Below are 19751 nucleotides of genomic sequence, written 5' to 3'. Positions count from 1 at the left end.
CGATTTAGTTTTGTTGATAATTGCAGATTTTCAGTTTTCAGGCCAGTTTTTTATTATGAAATCGGTTAAAAATCAGTTTTTTCGCGTTAAAAATCATAAATTGTACCAAAAAATTTGTTTTTTGCATGTTTTTCAGTGAAAAATGCCATTTTTCACCGAACTTTTAAAGCAGAAATTACCCTAATAAATCTGACAAAAATCGACGAAAATTATTTTTTTTGCCCTAAAGCAACTCAAAAATCCATGAAAATTGTCAATTTTGCTATAAAAACCCGGTTTTTAGTTTCAATTATCGTTTATTTCCGCTTTTTAAAGCTTTTTTTCTCGATTATTTCCCAAATTTTCATCATTTTCAGGTAGTTTTCCACCGAAAAATGGCCTTATCATTCTACGCGTTGCTCGAAGCGGCTCTTCTCGTCCTCAACGGAATCGCGATTCTTCATCGTGAACGATTCTTGAAAAAGGTGCTGAAAAACGCTGAATTTCACGGTTTTTCTGTGAAAAAATCATGAAAACCGGGAATTTTCACTGATTTTCCCAAAAAATGCTGTAATTTTGGCCAAAATCATGATTTTTCCTTGTAAAACATGGAAAATCTCAAATTTTCCCATTTTCACCCCAAAATCCCGCAAAATGTTGAGTTTTTCAGTACGGACTCGGTGCCCCATCCCACTCATTTGACGGTTCCAACTCGGTGAAGGATCAGCTGGTTTCCCTGATTTTTGCCGTTCAAACAGTCATGCGAAGTAATTTTTTAATTTTTTCGACGATTTTAGTGAAAAAATCGGGATTTTTCATGTAAAAATTCGAGGAAATCGACTTTTTTTCGCTTAAGAATGTTGGTTGAGGCTCTCACACTACAAACTACACGATTCTGGTAGCCTCACCCAAGTTGGTTGAGGTTAGAAAGTTCTAGTTTGTAGTGTGAGCCTCAACCAACAGAATTGAGGGTTTTTTCACGCAAAAACGAGTAAAAACCTGAATTTTTCAAATAAAAATTATTTATTTTTGAAAGTAATTTATGAAATTGACGTTTTCTCCGTGAAATTGGGCTTAAAAATTTGAAATACGCCAAATTTTCAACTAAAAAGTGAGTTTTTCGTTTGGTAGAGGCTAGAGTGTTGTAGTTTGTAGTGTGAGCCTCAACCAATAATAATTTAATGTAATTTGGTGAAAATCGAGAGAAAAATCGGAAATTGAGGTTTATTTTTCAAAAATACAAGCTGAAAATTTCAAAATTTAATGAAATTTGAAGTTTTCCCTTCAAATTTTGTGAAAATGGTATTTTAAAATATTTTCTGCGAAAAAATATTAAAAATATAGCAAAATTGTGATTTTTTCAGGCGGAAATCTTATATTTTTACGAAAAATCTCCAAAATTGATTGAAAACGTTTTTGGTTGAGGCTCACACACTACAAACTACAGTTTTTCATAGCCTCAACCAACTTGGGTGAGGCGTACTTTGTAGTTTGTATTGTGAGCCTCACCAACAGAATTAAGCGATTTTTCGCGCAAAAACGAGTAAAAACCTGGATTTTTAAAACAAAAATTATTTATTTTCGAAAATAATTTATGAAATAAAAATTTTTCGGTGAAATTGTGTAAAAAAATTTCAAAAACGCGGAATTTTCAAAGAAAAAGTGCGATTTTTGTTTGGTAGAGGCTAGAAAGTTGTAGTTTGTAGTGTAAGCCTCAACCAAATATAATTTATTTATTTTTTGGTGAAAATTGAGAGAAAAATCTGAATTTTTGAATTAAAAAATCGGAAATTGAGGTTTATTTTTCAAAAATACGACTTGAAAATCCCAAAATTAAATGAAAATTGAGGTTTTGCCCTCAAATTTTGTAAAAGTGACTTTTTTTTAATGGTTTTCTGCGAAATTGAACTAGAAAAGTAGCAAATTGTAATTTTTTAGACAGCAATCTTAATTTTTTCCCGAAAAACCTCTAAAAATTAATTGAAAAACGTTATTTTCTGATGTAAATAGCATTGAAAAACATTTTTGGTTGAGGCTCTCACACTACAAACTACACTATTCTGGCCTCACCCAACTTTTGGTGAGGCTTAAAACTTGTAGTTTGTAGTGTGAGCCTCACCTAAGCTTTTCTAGCTAAATTCCACTGAAAATCGTTGAAATTTTCAAATTTTCCACTATTTTATTGCATAACATGTGAATTTTCTTTGCAAACTGCAAGCGCGCTCCATTGAGAATCAGAGGGGAGTCTCGTGTATATTGATTATACAGAGGTATGCAAGAAGCTCTGCGTGATTTTCTACATTTTTAATTAAGAAAAAGCTCAATTTTTCCATTAAAAATCAAAATGTCATGAAAAATTCACAATTTTCGCTCAAAAACCCCGATTTTCACAATTTTTCCACTTCAAAAACTCAAATTTCTTAACTTTCAGTGCCTCTCATCGCTATCAACATTGTGGTGATCGTGTTCAAGCTGATTCTGGGTTAATTTCTTCGTTTTTCGTTCGCCTTCTTCAATTTATCTATTTATTTCTGTGTATGATAACTAAATATAATTGACTACAAAAACTACAAAAAAACTACAAATGATGATGATGGAAATCGAGGATGACGAGGTGCCATCACCTCCGTCCCCTCATCCCGCTGGTACCACAATTGGTGGACCAAATAGCAAAAGATACAGTGATATACTATCGTTGGACTACTGTACTTTTCGTATTCCGTACGAAGAGCTGAATATTCGATTCAGAAATGGGCAAAAAGTGAGGAAAATCGATTTTTTTCGTGAAATTTGGGTCGAAACCGTGAAAATTGGTTGGTTAAAAACCTTCAATTTTTAGGCATTTTTAAGTAAGAAATTGGAAAAATCTGAGAATTTGCTCAGACTACAAACTACACAGGTTTGTTCCTCAGCCTACCCAAAAGTTTGGTTGAGGCTAGAAACGATTGTAGTTTGTAGTGTGTGAGCCTCAACAAAAACCAATTTTCGGCAGAAAAACGCGATTTTCAGTCAATTTTTGACATTTTTTCGGTAGAAATGTGATATTCCCGAAAAATTTCTGTGAAAAAATCACGATTTTGCCGTCTTTGCTACCCTATTTTCGCACAAAATGTCAAATTTTAAAATTTGGTCGAGGCCGAGGACTACAAACTACAAAAAATTATGAGCCTCACCCAACATACATAATTTCTTATGAAAAATGAATGAAAATATGAATTTTTTGAATGTAAATTAACTATTTGCACAGAAAACCTAGGGATATTATTTTTTTAAAAGATTTTTTCAGAAAAATTAGCTCCAAAATCTAAAAATTAAGCGAATTCTTGTCCTTTTTAGCAAATTTCCGTTCAAAGTCTGAAATTCGCAAAGTTTTTGAACGAAAATTAATGATTTTCGCTTAAAAAGTGCGAGTTTTTGCTAAAATTCTGAAAAATTACAAAAAAAATGTGACGAAAACCGCGATTTTTCGTTTGGGTGAGGCTAAAAAGTTGTAGTTTGTAGTCTTTGAGCCTCAACCAATTAATTTTTGATTTTTTGCGAAAAAACCCATTGAAAACCTGGATTTTTTAAAATAAAAATTTTGTTTTTTCGGAAAAATTTATTACATGGAAGTTTTTTCGCTGAAATTGCCTTCAAAATCTGAAACTTGCGTAACTTTTTCCTTAAAAAATTGTGATTTTTATTTGGTTGAGGCTAAAAAGTTGTAGTTTGTAGTGTGAGCCTCAACCAAAACAAATTTTCGGTCGAAAAACGCGATTTTCAGTCAATTTTTTACTTTTTTTCGGTAGAAATGTAATATTTCCGTAAATATTCTGTGGAAAAATCACGATTTTGCCACTTTTCCACTCTATTTTCGCAAGAATTCGTTTTTTTTTTCGATTTGCACAGACTACAAACTACACGATTCTGTGAGCCTCACCCAACTCTGAAATTCGCCATTAAATTCCAAAAGAATGCATTTTTTGAAAAAATCTCATGTTTTTTGACATTTATCTCAACCAAGAAGATATTTGATTTTTGCAAACCAATAAAAATTAATAAAAACCTGGATTTTCAAGTAAAAAACAGGTTTTTTTAACTCAAAAAATCAGATTTTCGCTGCGAGACCTGAACATTTTCCTAAATTTTTAAATTTTCAGGACCTTGACCGTGCAGCAACGGGCGTCGCAAAAGCAGCCGAGCTTCTCCAAAAAAAGACGGCCGGCTCAAATGAGCCGGTCTCCCGTGAATCACTCCGCCGTCACTTTGATCTACTCATCCGACAAGTACAAGAAGCGCGAAAAACTGTTGAAAGGATCACCCAATCGGAAATCGAGCAGCTGGATAAAATTACGACACGAGCCGACCGGATTCACGAGGAATTTGAAGTTACACGTGACAGCGAGAATCCCAGGAATACGGAAAAGCTTGAACGACAGAAATTCTGCAGATTTATTGTTTGGCACATGTTGAGATGCGGTTATATTGAACCGGCGAAGGTTTTGGTCAAGGAAATGGAGTTGGAAGGTGAGCATTTGCTCCACACTACAAACTACAACTTTTCAGCCTCAACCAAATTCCACTTGACAGACAGAATTTCCAAATTCTAGTCGATAAACCTCAAAATAGCATGAGATTTTCTAGAAAAATTTACAAGAAATGCATTTAATGCCAAATTTTCAAGTTGGGTGAGGCTCACAAAATCTTGTAGTTTGTAGTCTGAGAAAAAGTTTTTTTGACGAATTCCTTTGAAAATTGTGATTTTAGACAGAAATATTACATTTGTAACGAAAAAATGTCAAAAATTGACTGAAAATCGCGTTTTTCCACCGAAAATTGGTTTTGGTTGAGGCTCACACTACAAACTACAATTATTTCTAGCCTCAACCATCTTGGGTGAGGCTCACAGAATTGCGTAGTTTGTAGTGTTAGCCTCAACCAAAATTAATTTTTTTTTTAATTGGTCGAGGCTGAGACATGTTGTAGTCTGTAGTGCGAGCCTCACCCAAAATCGTATTTTCTGTCGAAAAGCTATTTTTATGAATAAATAACGCTTTTCAGTCAATTTTTGATATTTTTTTCAAATTTCCCCAAATTTTTTTTTGCTGAAATTCTCAAAATTTTGAAAATTTCCCTTCAAAACTTTAATTTTCAATTAATTTTTCATCAATTTCAGACATCCCCTCAAAAAGAAATTTCGAAAATATCGTTTCTGTGCAAAAAAACTGTTGGTTGAGGCTCTCACTACAAACTACATTATTTTCTAGCCTCAACCAAGTTTTCATAAACGAAAAAAACCGATTTCTTCGAATTTTTCTACAAAAATCGTCAAAAATAAATAGTTTTGAGTGAAAAATGTGTCATTTTAATATTTTAATCCAAAATCTCGCTACAAACTACAACAAATTCCAGATCTCGTCGACGTGGATGTCTTCGAGAACATGTACGCCGTGCAACAAGCGCTTCTCGACGGAAATATCCAGCCATGTCTTGCCTGGTGTGACCGTCATCACCGGAAGCTTCGAAAACTGGAATCTCGGATCGAGTTGGTCGCCAGGCAACAGGAAGCAGTGACTTTAATTGAGCTGGGCAATATTCCAGAGGCAGTTGCCTATGTGAAAAAGTATATTGCTCCGATTGCAAAGGGGAAATTCACTGAGGATTTGAAGAAGGTGTGTGACTACAAACTACAAACTACAAGTATTTCTATAAAAATTGATTTTTCCAGACAATGGGCGCCATTGCATGTACCCTTGAACAATCACGTCTTCGAAATCCGGAGCTCCACGCCGCCGATCGATATCAGAAATGCGCGGCGCTTTTTATCGAAGAAGCGCATCGGATTTTTGAGATTCATGGGAACACGGCGCTCGCCACACTGATACAATATGGTCTAGCGACACAAAAGACCCCGTCATGTCATAATGACGAGAAAACCCCGCTGGATAAGGTAGAAATTGAAATTTCCGAAATTGAAAACTTTTTCATTGGTTTTCACTGAAAATTTTAAGATTTTCACTGAAAAGTAGCAGAAACACATTAAAAATCCAGTAAAAATACATTTTTTGTGAAAATGTATAAATTCATTTACAGAAATTTACAGGAAAATCACTTTTAAATTCGTTTTTTGGACAAAAAAAATGAATGGAAAGTCGATTTTTTTCGATTAAAAAAACTTTGGTGAGGCTCACACACTGCAAACTACAAAGTACGCCTCACCCAAGTTGGTTGAGGCTAGAAAACTTGTAGTTTGTAGTGAGAGCCTCAACCAAAAACACGATTTTTTGCAGTTTTTCCTTAAAAATTCATATTTTCCGTCCATTTGGTCCATTCCAGGAAAAAATCCAGTGAAAACGGTTTTTTTGTGAATAATTATAGAAATTCATTGAAAAACTTAAAAACATTGTTTTAATTTTATTGCTAAACAACACGCGTTGCCGTCAGAAACGGAGTGTCGTAGTCTATTAATTTTTAATTTTTTTTTGAATTTAAATTAATTTCCGCGAATTTTAACTGAAATTTCCTATTTTCCACAATATTTCTTACGAATTATAAAACATTGGAATGAAAATATAACAAAAATTTAATTTTTTCCTATTTAGACAAATCTATAAATTTTCACAAAAAAAAAATTTTTAATGGATTTTTTCCTAGAATAGACTAACCTGACGGAAAATATGAATTTTTAAGAAAAAAACTGCAAAAAATCGTGTTTTTGGTTGAGGCTCTCACTACAAACTACAAGTTTTCTAGCCTCAACCAACTTGGGTGAGGCTCACAGAACTTTTTTAATCGAAAAAACCCCGATTTTTCAGTCATTTTTTGTCCAAAATTCGAATTTTTAATTGATTTTCCTGAATTTTTTGTAAATAAATCTATAAATTTTCAAAAAAAGCCTATTTTTCGGTCAGAAAATATGAATTTTTAAGAAAAAAACTGTAAAAGATCGTCTGGAAAATGTAATGTTCTATGTACTAAAAATCGTGTTCTTGGTTGAGGCTCTCACTACAAACTACAACTTTTTTAGCCTCAACCAACTTGGTTGAGGCTCACAGAACTCTGTAGTTTGTAGTGTGTCAGCCTCACCAAATTTTTTTAATTGAAAAAATCGACTTTAGTAGTCATTTTTTGTCCAAAATTCGAATTTTTAAGTGATTTTCCTGAATTTTTTGTAAATAAATCTATGAATTTTCAAAAAAAGCCTATTTTTAATGGAATTTTTCCTAGAATTCTGAAAAAAATCGATAAAACGTCGCTAGTACACGTTGCATAGCAAATATATGTCAGTTTTCCCCCGAAAAATTGCTTTTTTTGCAGCAAAAGTGCATAGTATGCCGTCCGGACGTGTGGCCAATTGCCGAGAATCTTCCCTATTCCCACGTGGCAAATTCTCGGATTTTCTGCTCGTTATCCGGAAAATTATGCGATGATGATAAGAATATTCCGTTTCTTTTTCCATCAGGGCATGTAATTGGATCAGCTGCAATTGAAAGACTGAAACGAGATGATAATAAGCTATATGACCCGATTCATAAGAAATTAATCGACGAGGAAGAGGCTTTACGGCTATATTTTTTGTGATTTTCCGCGTTTTTTTCGGATTTTTCATGCAAAATCACCCCGAAATCCCTATTTTTTATACAAAAATTCAACTTTTCCCGTGTATTATATTGATTTTCATTGTATTTCGAGGATCCCCCGATAGCTGAAATATATTTCTTCACAAAAATCGATAATCATTGATTTTTCCCAATTTTCCTATCATTTTTCGCGATTTTCAATGAAAAATTGGCTTTTCCCCCCTATTTTCCCACTTTTTTTTTCGCTTTTTTGCTTGTCAACGGACATTCCTATCAATTGAATATCGATTTTTTACCCTCAAATTTATATTAATTTCATGGCTTCAGCCAAATTTTTAGCACAACAACAAATGGAAATAAAGCCGGAACTCATATTTATTGGAATTCTTATTCTGGTACCCGCACAATGGCTTCTATCACCTTCGGAAACTGGCCATTTGAAATATCGAATGAATAGGTTCGATTTTCGAGGAAATTCTGGCGGAAGATCGATTTTTCAGGAGAAAAATTGAAGAAATTTCAGTCAAAATATTGATTTTCCGCGGAAAAATCGATTTATTTTCGCGATTTCGACCAAATTATTGATTTTTTAGTTGAAAATCAATAAATTCCATATAATTTATCGATTTTGCGGGAAAATCGATAAAAATTTATTCAATTATCGATTTTCCGCACAAAAATCGATAAAATCCTCGTTTTTTGTTCCGCGATTTTCACCGAAATTTGAAAATGGCAATGCAATTATTGATTTTTTACCCAAAAAATCAATGATTGTGACGTATTTTTTTCGATTTTCGACGAAAAAACGAAGAAAATTAATTTAACTACCGATTTTCCGCTTTAAAAATCAATAAAAATCGAACATTTATTGACTTCCCATTCAAAAATCAATAAAATTCACGATTTCTATCGATTTTTGCCCATAAATTGAAGAAAATGATGAATTTATCGATTTTTTACCCAAAAAATCAGTAGAGTCAAAGAATTTTGTATATTTTTTTCGAAAAAATTCAGAAAATTTATTCAATTATCGATTTTCCGCTTTAAAAATCAATAAAATCCGCATTTATTGTGCAAAAACCCCCAGAAAATCCAAATTTCATCGATTTTTCACCCAAAAAATCAGGAAAATCAATAAATTCCCCGTATTTTCAGTCTAATCTTCACACTAAAACAATATATTCCATCATTTATGACGTCATCATCGGATTCTGAAGCAGAAGCCGCTGAAAGTTCTGCAATTATGGCTGAAATGAATCCGGAAGGAAATGGAGCATATGGAAGTATGGAAAAAATCGATAAAATTCGATTTTTCCGCAAAAAAATCAGAAAAATCGATAATAAAACCGAAAAAATCAATAAATTATCGAGTTTTTTCCTCTAAACATTCAGAAAAATCGATAATAAAACCGAAAAAAAAGGTTTTAAAAATCGATTTTTACACTTTTATTGTGAAAATTCCAAAAAATCGATAATTTCATCGAAAAAATCAATAAATTATGGATTTTTGCCTTTTTAAAAAATATTTTTTTGCTCTAATTTTTCAAAAAATCGATAAAATCGATTTTTCGAAAAATAGTTTAAAAAATCAATAATTTTTAATTTTTACACAGTTTTTCTGAAAATTTCGAAAATCTTTTTTTATCAATAAATTATCGATTTTCGCGATTTTTTTTTGAAAAAATCACTTTCAGAGAAAAAATCAATAAATTATCGATTTTTCCACAAAAAATTTAGAAAAATCGATAATATAACCGAACAAACGTTTGAAAAATCGATAATTGTAACACGTTTATTTTGAAAATTCCGAAAATTGATAACTTTATCGAAAAAATCAATAAATTATTGATTTTCGCGATTTTGTTTCCAAAAAATCGATAATTTTTGCCAAATTTGCGAAAAATCAATAAATTATCGATTTTTCAGAGTTTTGCTCAAAAATTACTGAAAAATCAAGATTTTTACCCGAAAATTTCAAAAAACTTGATAACTTTCCCGGGAATTTTCCGTTTTTCTTCTCAAAAAATCGATATTTTTAATGATTTTTCCTCCAAAAATCAATATTTCTTCAGTGGGTCAATATACACGTCATCGGGCTCCACACGTGGAATTTCGTGTTGGTGACGTCATCACTCATACGAAATTGAATTTTCGTGGTGTTATTATTGGATGGGATGAACATGCAATTGCACCGGAAAAATTTCTAAAAGTTGCGCATGGCGAGAATAAGGTTATTGATTTTTTTTTTGAAGAAATTTTAAGGAAAAATCGATAATTTGAAAATTTTGGCGATTATCGATTTTTTTGTCGGAAATCGGGAAATTTTCGGCGGAACTTAGAAATTTTGTTTAAAATCGGAAAATTTCAAGTTTCCGCAAAAAATCGATATTTTCCGATAATCAATATCTACCGGCAATTATCGATTTTTTTTGTCGGAAATCGCAAAATTCGTAGCGGAGTTGAAAAAAAAAGAATTTATCACTTTTCGATATAAAAAGTTCTCTAAAAATTGCCAATTTTCGTATTTTCCGATTAAAATCGATAATTTCCGACAATTCAATTGTATTGGCATATATCGATTTTTGCTGGAAATCACAAAAATACCGTCGGAACTCGAAAACTTGCATATTCCGCTAAGAATTTCTCAAAAAACAGCTATTTTCACGTTTTCCGCCAAAAATCGATATTTTCCGATAGTCAATATCTATCGGCGATTATCGATTTTTATCAGAAATTGCGAAATTCCCGGCGAAACTTAAAAAATTTGAAGTTTCCGAAAGCAAATTTCGCGAAAAACTAGTGTTTTTCAAGTTTTCCGCAAAAAATCGATAATCGCCGATTATCGATTTTTCGGCGGAAATCGCAAAATTACTGGCGGAACCTAGAAATTTGAAGTTTCCGATAGAAATTTTGTGTAAAATCGGCAATTTTCAAGTTTTCCGCAAAAAATCGATAATTTTTTTGAAGAAATTGAGGAAAAATCGATAATTTGAAAATTTTGGCGATTATCGATTTTTTTGTCGGAAATCGGGAAATTTTTGGCGGAACTTAGAAATTTTGCTTAAAATCGGAAAATTTCAAGTTTCCGCAAAAAATCGATATTTTCCGATAATCAATATCTACCGGCAATTATCGATTTTTTTGTCGGAAATCGCAAAATTCGTAGCGGAGTTGAAAAAAAAAAGAATTTATCACTTTTCGATATAAAAAGTTCTCTAAAAATTGCCAATTTTCCTGGGGCGGAACTTTAAAAATCCTTTTTTTTTTTGGTTTTTCCGACGAAAAATCGATAATTTATCGATCTTCTACCAAAAAAAAACCCAGAAAAATCAATAAATTTTCAGAATTACGCTACTCAGCCCAACTACGCTGTCCTCATCGACACCCGCGACCGCCTGACACCTCAATTATCGTATATTGTTCAGGAAAATTTGGAAATCGATAAAGGAACTGTGATGCATCCGCTCGTCGATAAATTCTTTGATGGATTCGATGAAAAACGGCAAAAGTTGGTGGTGGAAAATATCGATTTTTTGGCGGCGAAAATCCTGATGAAAATCGATAATTTTGAAGAAAAAACGATTTTTTTTTTTGGCGGAAATTTTCCGAAATTTCCCGAGCAATTTTTCACTGAAAAAAATCAATTTTTTAATGATTTCCGATGAAAATCGACAATTTCTGATTTTTTAATCGGAAAATTAAAAAATCTCCGATTGAAATCGCATGGAAAATACGAAATTTCGATTTTTTTTCGATTACTTGCCGGCAATTATCGATTTTTTGCCGGAAAACTTCAATTTCATTTTTTTTGTTTTTTTTTTTTTCTATCGAAAAATTGAAAATTTTAGAGTTTCGGCGGGGAATTGGGAAAAAAAGAAAATTTTGAAAGAAAAATCGATAATTACCGAATATCGGTTTTTCGGAATTTTCAAATTTCCAGCCGGAACTTTAAATTTTGTATTTTCCGAGTAATTTTTCACAACAAAATTCAATTTTTTAATGTTTTCCGATAAAATTCGATAATTTCCGATTATCGATTTTTTTCGCCGGAAAACTTCAAAAAAACTTTTTTTTTTTGAAAAATTTCTATTGGAAAATTTGAATTTTAGAGTTCCGCCGGGCAAATTTTGAAATTTTTGCGGAAATTGCAATTCAAAATTTGTAGTTTCCGAATAATTTTTTCCGAAAAATCCAAATTTTAATGTTTTCCATGGTGAGAATCAGTGAATTTCAATTATTGATTTTCTATCGGAAATTTCAAATTTCCCGCCGGAACTCAAAAATTAAATTATATTCCGATAAAAAACTCAAGAAAATTACAAAATTTCGATTTTTTTCAAATGTAAAAATCGATAAATCCCGATTTTTTACGATTCTAGTCGGCGATTATCGATTTTTTCCGAAAAAAAAATTCAAAATTTCACCTTTTTGTCAAATTTCAAATGGAAAATTCGAATTTTAGAGTTCCGCCGGTCAAATTTGAATTTCCGATTATCGATTTTTTGCGGAAAGTCCAGTTTTTTTCCACAAATTATCGATTTTTCTTCGATTTTTTCCGATTTTTCACTAATTTTTCATAATTTCAGATACATCATGCGCCCTCTATACAAGCAATGGTATCCCGACGACTAATTATTGATTTTTTATTTAAATTATTGATTTTCTAACTAAAAACTAGTCATTTTCTGTGTTTTTATCGATTTTCTGTGATTATTTCTGTTTTATGGGTTTAAATATACGATTTTTCGGTTTTTCCCATTAATTTTAAGCGATTCTGGTTGTCGAATATCGATTTTCCATGAAAAATTATCTTAGCGCTAAACAACACGCGCTACGATGCTCCGAAATTACGTTTTTTAAAGTTTTTACCCGATTTTCTTCAATTTAACTCGATTTTTCTCAATTTTTTGATTTTCCAGACATCAAAAATGATTTCCCGGTGGCAAACTACCCGATTTTTGTCGAATTCCGCTGGAAAAACGCGAAAAAACGTGGGAAATCGAGGATTTTTCGCTGAAAATCTATTTTTTTTTTGGATTTCAGGTGGATTGTGCCGTGTATGGATGTGGTTTATCAGCTTCTGGTGCTCTTGCAATCCCAAAATTAGTTGCAAATTGTGAGAAAATATCGATTTTTGCCCCCGAAAACCCAAAAAACCCCAAAATCTTTCAGCTGATGACGTCACGGCGGGAGAAGCCCGGTTTCCGAAGAGAATTGCGTATTTTAATACGAAAAGTATTAAATTTATAAGCTCAGGCTTTGGATTTTCGCTTTTTGCGTCGAAAAATCGCCTCTACGGTGCTGGAATTAATAATCGGTGGGATTTTCGCAGGAAATTCTCTGGAAAAATCGATAAATTGGCGATTTTGGCCCGAAAACTCTGAAAAACGCTGGATTTTTCTGAAAAAGGGCTTTAAATTTGTCAAAATGAGCGGAAGAATCTGAAAAATCGATTAAAAACTCAAAAAACTGGAAAAAAAATCGAAAAAATCTGTTTTCTTGCGTTTTAAATGAGTTTTCCTAAAAAAAATTGGAAAAAATGCGATTTTTCATTAAAAAATTGAATAAAAATACAAAAATTAGGGGGTTTCTCATTATTTTTTTCCGAAAAAATCGATAAAACGTTGTCAAAAAACCTCAAAAAGCTGATTTTTAGCTGTTTTTCACTGAAAATCCTCAAAAATCCCGACTTTTCCGAGAAAAAACAACGAAAAATCGATAATTTCTTCCCAAAATCCCTATTTTTTTCTAATTTCTCACTGAAAATTCTCAAAAATTAAAAATCTACCTATTTTAAACAATTTTTCTGAAAAATTTGAGAAATTTCATGTTTTTCGCCAAAAAAAAGCCATTTTGCTCTAAAAAATCGATTTTTCGGCGAAAAATCAAAAAAAAAACAGCTGTTTTTATTGATTTTTTTCCCTAATAATTGTAAAAAATACCAAAAAACCCTCAAAAATCACGAATTTAGCTTCCAGATCGGTGGTCAGCTGACGAATATCAACAAATATCAGGATTATTATATATCCGCAAAGAAAATCAATATTCCCGGCGATGAGATTCTCGAGATTTCGTCCGGTAGAGCGCACTCGCTGATTCGAACCAATTTGGGCGTTTTTGCGATTGGTGATAATAATTTTGGGCAATGTGGACGGAATCCTGAGAATATGGATTATGTTGTGGGCTCTGAAGGTACAATATTTGGGATTTTTAGCTGAAACTAAGGCTTTCAGGCTTTTAGAGCAGCTTTTAGACCCCAAAAAAGCTGAAAATCGAGCTCAGCGTAGTTTTTACCCCAATTTTGAATTTCTGTGCATTTTGTCGTAAGGTCTGGTGCATTGACGGAAAATTGCGTACTTTTGTGGCTACAGTACTCCAAATATTTCAAAATTAACACTACAGACCCGGAAAATAGCTTATTGTAGTAAAAAAGGACGGGGAGTTCGAATAATTTGATCACAAAAATTCTAAAATTTTAATTTTCATCTAACTAAATTTCTAAAATTATGAAAATTGACTTGAAAATCCCCTCCAGACCTACAGTAGTGAAAAATCTCAGAAAATGTGCATTTTGTCGTGAAATCGAGCACAATTTCGAATTCCCACGTATTTTTCAAGTTGGAAAATTGCCGGAATTGAAATTTCCGGCAAACCGGCAAATTGCCGGAATTAAAATTTTCCGCCAGATCGGCAAATTGTCGGAATTGAACATTTCCGTCTAGCTTGCAAATTGCCGGAATTGAAATTTCCGGCAAACCGGCAAATTGCCGGAATTGAAAGTTTCCGGCAAATTGGAATATTGCCGGAATTTAAATTTTCCGGCAAATGGGCAAATTGCCGGAATTTAAATTTTCCGGCAAATGGGCAAATTGCCGGAATTTAAATTTTCCGGCAAATCGGCAAATTGGCGGAATTTAAATTGTCCGGTAAATTGGCAAATTGCCGGAATTTAAAATTTCCGGCAAAGACAAATTTTCGATTTTTTCTAATTTTCCCCTGATTCGAACCTGAAATTTTAAAAATTTTCAGAAAAAAAATCTAATTTTTTCAAAATTTGGTGCATTTTGTCGTGAGCTTCAGGGTTAACGTACTTTCAAAGGTACAGTACTCCAAAAAGTCAATTTTAGACAATTTTCGAAAAAAAAATTCATCAAAAATCCAAAAAAGCAGTTTTTCTCAATTTTTGCCAAAAAAAATTGGATTTTTCAGTCAAAAATTCAAATTTTCACCTTAAAATTGCACAAAACCGCCCCAGCAGCGCCGAGAAGCTTTTGCTCTGTGAGCTCCAAATAGGAAGCTATAAACTTCCGATTTGAAGCCCAAAGAGCAGCTTTTCGGCTCTGCTGGGGCGCTGAGTTGCGTTCGGAGCTCCAAACTCGGATTTTCATAGATTTTCATAGATTTTCCTCCCAAAAATTGAATTTCCAGAGTCTCCACTACTTCCCCTGTCATTTCCAACCTCGGAGCCAATAATCTCAATCCACTGCTCAATGGACACATCATTTGTCGTAGATTCCAGTGGCGCCGTATTCAGTTTCGGCCTAAACGAGGACGGCCAGTGTGGAAATGAGGCCTACGGGATACAATGGGAACCGGCAAAAGTTCGAGGAGACGTGGAAGGCTCGAAAATCCAAAAAGTGTCAGGATCCACGGATACCCTACTTGCCTGTAGTGAAAACGGCGAAATTTTCATTTGGGGACAAACGGAGTACGGTCAAGCGGCTGGAGCAACTGATGAGATTCAATTGAATACGTCACGCCACGTGGCAAACTCGCTGGGACCTATAATTTGTGTTGATAGTACACAGTCATCTGTTGTGGCACGAAATTCCCGTGGAAATGTCTTTGTTTGGGGTGTTGGAGTACTTGGAATGGGTCCTGAAGCGGAATCTCTCAAAACGCCCACGCAAATGGATCAACCGCTTTTTGATGGGAAAATGGTGATTTATGAGAATTTTCATGTGGAAATTCGAACTCAGCGACCCCTTTTATCCCTATTTATGTGGAAGCTAGACAGATTCCGCGAAAATTTGAATTTCTGTGCATTTTGGCGTAGGTTTGGCTGAAAATTGCGTACTTTTGGGGCTACAGTAACTGGAAACACTCGAAATTAGCGAGGGGCACGGGTGGCTAAGTGGTAGTGGTGTACCGCTGTCACCCAAGAGGTCGCAAGTTCAATCCCACCTCACCCCAAAGGTTCACCCAGCCGGCTCGGAAAGTGGGTAGTGAATTTGGTTCACGAAAGGTAAATCGGCCATACGGCTAGTCCCGGTACGGCTTAAATTCAGACTAGAAGAGATATAAACGCCACCAGCAACCCTGATAAATCTCTTGTCCGCAGGATGCTTAGGCTCACCCTTGAACCAAACGGACAACCTTTACCTTTACCTTTTTTCATGTGGAAATTCAAACTCAGCGACCCCTTTTACCCCTATTTATGTGGAAGCTAGACAGATTCCGCGAAAATTTGAATTTCTGTGCATTTTGGCGTAGGTTTGGCTGAAAATTGCGTACTTTTGGGGCTACAGTAACTGGAAACACTCGAAATTAGCTTTCGAAGCGCGGAAAACAATTTCCGGTATTAAAAAAAGCCGCAGAATTCGATTTTCATGTTCAAAAGATTTGAATTTTGAGTTTTTAACTCAAAAATGCAATTCTCAAATGGAATTTGAATTTTCTACCAATTTTTCTCTTCGAATTTGGGCTCAGCGCACCTTTTTACCCCTATCTAGACGTTTTTCGCGTGATTTTGAGTTTCTGTGCATTTTGTCGTAGGATCCGATGCCCGGACGAGAAATTGCGTACTTCTGGAGCTACAGTACCCCAAAAACTCAAAATTAACGCTAGAAACTCAGAAAAAAGCCCTGAGGGTGGAAAATGACGGAGAATTCGAATTTCTTGTCGAAAATACTTGAATTTCAAGTTTTCAACTGAAAAAATCTTTAAAAATGCCATTTTCAACTGAAATCTAGAGTTTCCACCAATTTTGCTCAACAAATTCTAGCTCAGCGACCCTTTTTACCCCTAGCGCGACGGTTTTCGCGTTATTTTTGAGTTTCTGTGCATTTTGGCTGAGGATTCGGTGCCCGGACGAGAAATTGCGTACTTTTGGGGCTACAGTACCCCAGAATACTCAAAATTGGCGTTAGAAGCCCAGAAAAAAGCCCCCGGGAGTGGAAAATGACGGCGAATTCAAATTTAATGTCGAAAATACTGGGATTTCAAGTTTTTAACTTGAAAAAAATTTCGAAAAACTGAAATTTTCTACCGGAATTAGAATTTTTCACCAATTTTCCTCATCGAATTTGAGTTCAGCGATCCTTTTTACCCCTAGCGCGACGTTTTTTGCGTGATTTTAAGTTTCTGTGCATTTTGTCGTCGGATCCGGTGCCCTGACGAGAAATTGCGTACTTTTGGGGCTACAGTATTTCGGAAAATTTAAAAATATGATTTTTTAAAGCATTTCTCACCCAAAATCTCAAAACTAACGCTAAATTTCCAAAAAAAAAGCAAAAAATGCCTGGAAATTTAAAATTTTCAAATTTTCAGGTGACCTCTGTCTCTGCCGGCAACAGCTGTATGTCTGCAATCAATGAAGACGGCCGACTATTCATTTGGGGAGAAAATCGATATTCAAGCTTAGGCCTCGGACATCAAAAACGTCAATTATTCCCTTATCAATTATTTCTGCCGGGAGATGTACGAAAAGCTGCACTTGGACCTGATCATTCTCTGTTTTTAGTTAATTAATATTGATTTTTTATTGATTTTCTATATTAAAATTGGATTTTATTTATTTTTCGCTATTTTTTATTGATTTTCGGTGCTTTTTGCGTTGTTTACACACGCTTTTCATATCTTTTCACATGGTTTTTTGTTGTTTTTGGTAAATTTTCTCACTGATAAGCCTTATCAGTGTTTTTAAAAATAATTTTTGAAACCTAAAATTGAGTTTTTTGGGAGAAAAATGTCAATTTTTGGTTTCAAAAATTATAATTTAATTACTAAAAATCTAAAAATCGCCCTAGCAGCGCCCACGTGGTGTCAATCTGTCTCATTGCGACTCATCGCGAGAAAATGCGGAAAATTTTTTCAAAAAAATCGTGACGTCACAGAGGCGAGAGTGCAATAGAGCAGCTTTGCTGCCGATGGCCGCAATTTATTTTTTCAATATTTTTCTGCTTTTTATCGCATTTTCAATTGAATTTCAGTAGTTTTCAGATGAATTTTTCGAATTTAATTGTGTCATTATGTTTAATTCGTATTTTACTTCATACAATCGACCCAATTTTTCGTTTTTTCCGCTTAGTTTTAAGAATTATCGTGAGAGAACGGATTGTTGGGCGAATGAAGCCGTTTCATATATGTTCTCGATGAAAACGATAATGTTAATAAGCTTTACATGTACTTTTCGGTTCTATACTTTCTCAATCCGTCTTTTCCTTATCTAACCAGCGTTTTTTTCAGGGTTTCGTCCGTTTCCGGGCCTCAGTGAGCGCGGGCAGATCGGAGAGTTCGAGATCGTCGAGAGAGAGTGAGAAGTTTAAGTAGCTCACACAGGTTTGTGTTGAAATCGAATTGCAAAGTGAAAAGTACAAATTTTGAAGGCAACACGATGCATGGAAGTCGAAGAATCACACCAATCACAACCAGAACAACACGGCTCACCGTATTGGAATCACGAAGCCAAAGATTTTCCTCTCCATAGAAGGAAGTCGACGCCAAGTTCATCAAGAACCTCCGCTTCGAGGTTAGATATAGATCCGGGGATCTTTCTTTATAATAATCCGAAAATCCCTAAAATCAAATTTCCGTTTCAGGTTCTCGACTTCCACAATGTAAAATTCCAAGACTACAACGTTCTGACCGATCAGGAGCTGAGAGAAGGCGTCAAAATCTTCAGCTAATGGCCAACAATTCCACAAGTCTATGTGAAGGGAGAGTTCGTCGGCGGATGTGATATTCTCATTTCAATGCACAAAGATGGAGAGATTTCCGACGAATATGGGAAACAATAAATGCTTTTTCATGTTAAAAATAAAAATTTAGATTTTTTTACTCGAATAAATCATCCAGATTGTATTATTTATTCAGCAAAAAGTGCTCGGTAGGTTGGTCGAAGACGAGTGAAGGGAATTAAATTTCAATAAATAAATGGGGCTCATTTTTACAATAAAATCAGTGAAAAGGGGGTAATTGATAAAAAATCGAAATGTATCCTTATTTCCACAACTTCTTAATGGACATATTCTTCTTCTTAATGGACATATTCTTCATTCTTCTCCGAATCCTTCTGCATAACCTTTCCAACAGCCATCTCGAAATCCTCTCGTGTCACATGAATACGTCGCTAACGGAGCGCAAACATACCAGCCTCGAAACAGACTGACTTGACTTCGGCTCCCGATGCTCCAGGAATTTGCTCGGTGTCGAGGATGTCGATACGGTTGGTTGCCATGATAACCTGAACATATATATTTAGAAATTAGAAAGTTTTTGCATTTTCCCTACCTTAATACTCTTCTTCGTTGCCTCAAATCCATCGAGTTGATTGATCAGCTCGAGCATAGTTCTCTGAACTTCCGAATCTCCTCCACTAGATTCTTTAACTCTGCTTGGTCCGATTGGATCGATTTAATCCATGAAAATGATCGATGGAGCATGCTCACGAGCCATCACGAAGACTTCATGCACCTGAAAGCATTGTAAATGTAAAGATTATTATGTCGATCCACTTACCATTCGTGTTTATTCTCCAATAAACTTCTGCACCAACTCGGAGCCGGAAACTCGAATAAATGTGCACTCAGTGTGATGAGCAACTGCACGAGCTAACAATGCTTTTCCAGTTCGTGGTGGTCCATAGACCAGTTTTCAACAAAAAATTAACTTTAAAAATGACAAAAAGTTATATTTTAAAGGAATGAAAGAAAATAAAATAAAAATCACAATCTCTCGTAAATCCTGCCCGCTTGTCTGCATTTGCGCGTCAATTTATGCGCCGCGTGTTTGCGGCCAATACACCGAAAAACACCGATGAGACAGCTTGACTACACGTGAGCGCCGAGAAGCTTTTGCTCTGTGAGCTTCAAATAGGAAGCTATAAACTTTCGATTTGAAGCCCAACGAGCAGCTTTTCGGCTCTGCTGGGGCGCAGAGTTGCGTTCGGTGGCAGAAACTGGAAAATTCTGAAATTTTCTAAACTAATTTTCG

The 19751-nt window shown here is 34.4% G+C and overlaps 5 protein-coding genes, 1 non-coding gene and 1 pseudogene across 9 annotated transcripts; 5 read left to right on the top strand and 2 right to left on the bottom strand.

The window, feature by feature from the left end:
- Positions 1 to 356: 356 nt before the first annotated feature.
- On the top strand, positions 357 to 2538 carry W09G3.8 (Immediate early response 3-interacting protein 1; the record flags this gene model as incomplete). 2 transcript variants are annotated; one of them, NM_001392966.1, is made up of 3 exons in its annotated part: positions 357 to 464; positions 650 to 746; positions 2411 to 2538. In NM_001392966.1, the coding sequence occupies 3 exons, from the start codon at positions 375 to 377 to the stop codon at positions 2464 to 2466; spliced, it is 243 nt and encodes an 80-aa protein (NP_001379408.1). The 2 variants fall into 2 exon arrangements, with proteins under 2 accessions (NP_001379408.1, NP_001368682.1); NM_001381249.1 differs by lacking the exons at positions 357 to 464; positions 650 to 746 and having other exon boundaries at positions 2434 to 2466.
- mir-2218.1 lies at positions 2024 to 2083 on the bottom strand. The gene has a single exon (NR_050695.1). It is a non-coding gene; the product is annotated as a pre-microRNA mir-2218.1 (primary transcript).
- Positions 2411 to 7762, top strand: maea-1 (E3 ubiquitin-protein transferase MAEA). Its single transcript, NM_061015.8, has 5 exons — positions 2411 to 2740; positions 4119 to 4485; positions 5371 to 5630; positions 5687 to 5908; positions 7276 to 7762. The coding sequence occupies exons 1-5, from the start codon at positions 2567 to 2569 to the stop codon at positions 7537 to 7539; spliced, it is 1287 nt and encodes a 428-aa protein (NP_493416.1). The 5' UTR covers positions 2411 to 2566; the 3' UTR covers positions 7540 to 7762.
- A 115-nt stretch (positions 7763 to 7877) lies between these two features.
- Positions 7878 to 12286, top strand: tag-229 (Hemimethylated DNA-binding domain-containing protein). The gene is made up of 5 exons (NM_001026499.4): positions 7878 to 7995; positions 8694 to 8821; positions 9611 to 9768; positions 10883 to 11046; positions 12125 to 12286. Exons 1-5 carry the CDS (start codon positions 7889 to 7891, stop codon positions 12168 to 12170), a joined length of 603 nt encoding a protein of 200 aa, NP_001021670.1. The 5' UTR covers positions 7878 to 7888; the 3' UTR covers positions 12171 to 12286.
- A 169-nt stretch (positions 12287 to 12455) lies between these two features.
- On the top strand, positions 12456 to 17334 carry W09G3.7. 2 transcript variants are annotated; one of them, NM_001026501.6, is made up of 6 exons: positions 12456 to 12529; positions 12582 to 12654; positions 12711 to 12855; positions 13517 to 13730; positions 14967 to 15478; positions 17088 to 17334. In NM_001026501.6, exons 1-4 carry the CDS (start codon positions 12467 to 12469, stop codon positions 13530 to 13532), a joined length of 297 nt encoding a protein of 98 aa, NP_001021672.1. In that variant the 5' UTR covers positions 12456 to 12466; the 3' UTR covers positions 13533 to 13730; positions 14967 to 15478; positions 17088 to 17334. The 2 variants fall into 2 exon arrangements, with proteins under 2 accessions (NP_001021672.1, NP_001021671.2); NM_001026500.5 differs by having other exon boundaries at positions 12458 to 12529; positions 13510 to 13730.
- A 72-nt stretch (positions 17335 to 17406) lies between these two features.
- Y37H9A.5 (uncharacterized protein) lies at positions 17407 to 18623 on the top strand. The gene is made up of 3 exons (NM_001383750.1): positions 17407 to 18098; positions 18146 to 18288; positions 18359 to 18623. Exons 2-3 carry the CDS (start codon positions 18158 to 18160, stop codon positions 18378 to 18380), a joined length of 153 nt encoding a protein of 50 aa, NP_001370234.1. The 5' UTR covers positions 17407 to 18098; positions 18146 to 18157; the 3' UTR covers positions 18381 to 18623.
- Positions 18624 to 18811: 188 nt separating this feature from the next.
- On the bottom strand, positions 18812 to 19402 carry Y37H9A.4 (annotated as a pseudogene). Its single transcript has 3 exons — positions 19278 to 19402; positions 19050 to 19232; positions 18812 to 19002 (listed from the first exon to the last, which is right to left on the bottom strand). Coding segments are annotated over exons 1-3 (499 nt in total).
- Between the last annotated feature and the right edge of the window lie 349 nt (positions 19403 to 19751).

Source organism: Caenorhabditis elegans, chromosome I (assembly GCF_000002985.6).
Source record: "Caenorhabditis elegans chromosome I".
Taxonomy (NCBI): domain Eukaryota; kingdom Metazoa; phylum Nematoda; class Chromadorea; order Rhabditida; family Rhabditidae; genus Caenorhabditis; species Caenorhabditis elegans.
The sequence above is the reverse complement of the archived record's forward strand: the minus strand, read 5'-3'. Positions and strand labels throughout refer to the sequence as shown.

Excerpts from the sequence above, each read along its gene's own strand:
- maea-1 (NM_061015.8), top strand. The coding sequence starts at position 2,567 with ATGATGATGGAAATCGAGGATGACGAGGTGCCATCACCTCCGTCCCCT. Across the intron at positions 2,741-4,118 it reads GATTCAGAAATGGGCAAAAA|GACCTTGACCGTGCAGCAAC; the intron begins GTGAGGAAAATC and ends TTAAATTTTCAG. Across the intron at positions 5,909-7,275 it reads AGAAAACCCCGCTGGATAAG|CAAAAGTGCATAGTATGCCG; the intron begins GTAGAAATTGAA and ends CTTTTTTTGCAG.
- tag-229 (NM_001026499.4), top strand. The coding sequence starts at position 7,889 with ATGGAAATAAAGCCGGAACTCATATTTATTGGAATTCTTATTCTGGTA. Across the intron at positions 8,822-9,610 it reads AGGAAATGGAGCATATGGAA|TGGGTCAATATACACGTCAT; the intron begins GTATGGAAAAAA and ends ATATTTCTTCAG. Across the intron at positions 11,047-12,124 it reads TTCGATGAAAAACGGCAAAA|ATACATCATGCGCCCTCTAT; the intron begins GTTGGTGGTGGA and ends TCATAATTTCAG.
- W09G3.7 (NM_001026500.5), top strand. The coding sequence starts at position 12,467 with ATGATTTCCCGGTGGCAAACTACCCGATTTTTGTCGAATTCCGCTGGA. Across the intron at positions 12,655-12,710 it reads CCCAAAATTAGTTGCAAATT|CTGATGACGTCACGGCGGGA; the intron begins GTGAGAAAATAT and ends AAAATCTTTCAG. Across the intron at positions 13,731-14,966 it reads TTATGTTGTGGGCTCTGAAG|AGTCTCCACTACTTCCCCTG; the intron begins GTACAATATTTG and ends TTGAATTTCCAG.
- Y37H9A.5 (NM_001383750.1), top strand. The coding sequence starts at position 18,158 with ATGGAAGTCGAAGAATCACACCAATCACAACCAGAACAACACGGCTCA. Across the intron at positions 18,289-18,358 it reads TCAAGAACCTCCGCTTCGAG|GTTCTCGACTTCCACAATGT; the intron begins GTTAGATATAGA and ends TTTCCGTTTCAG.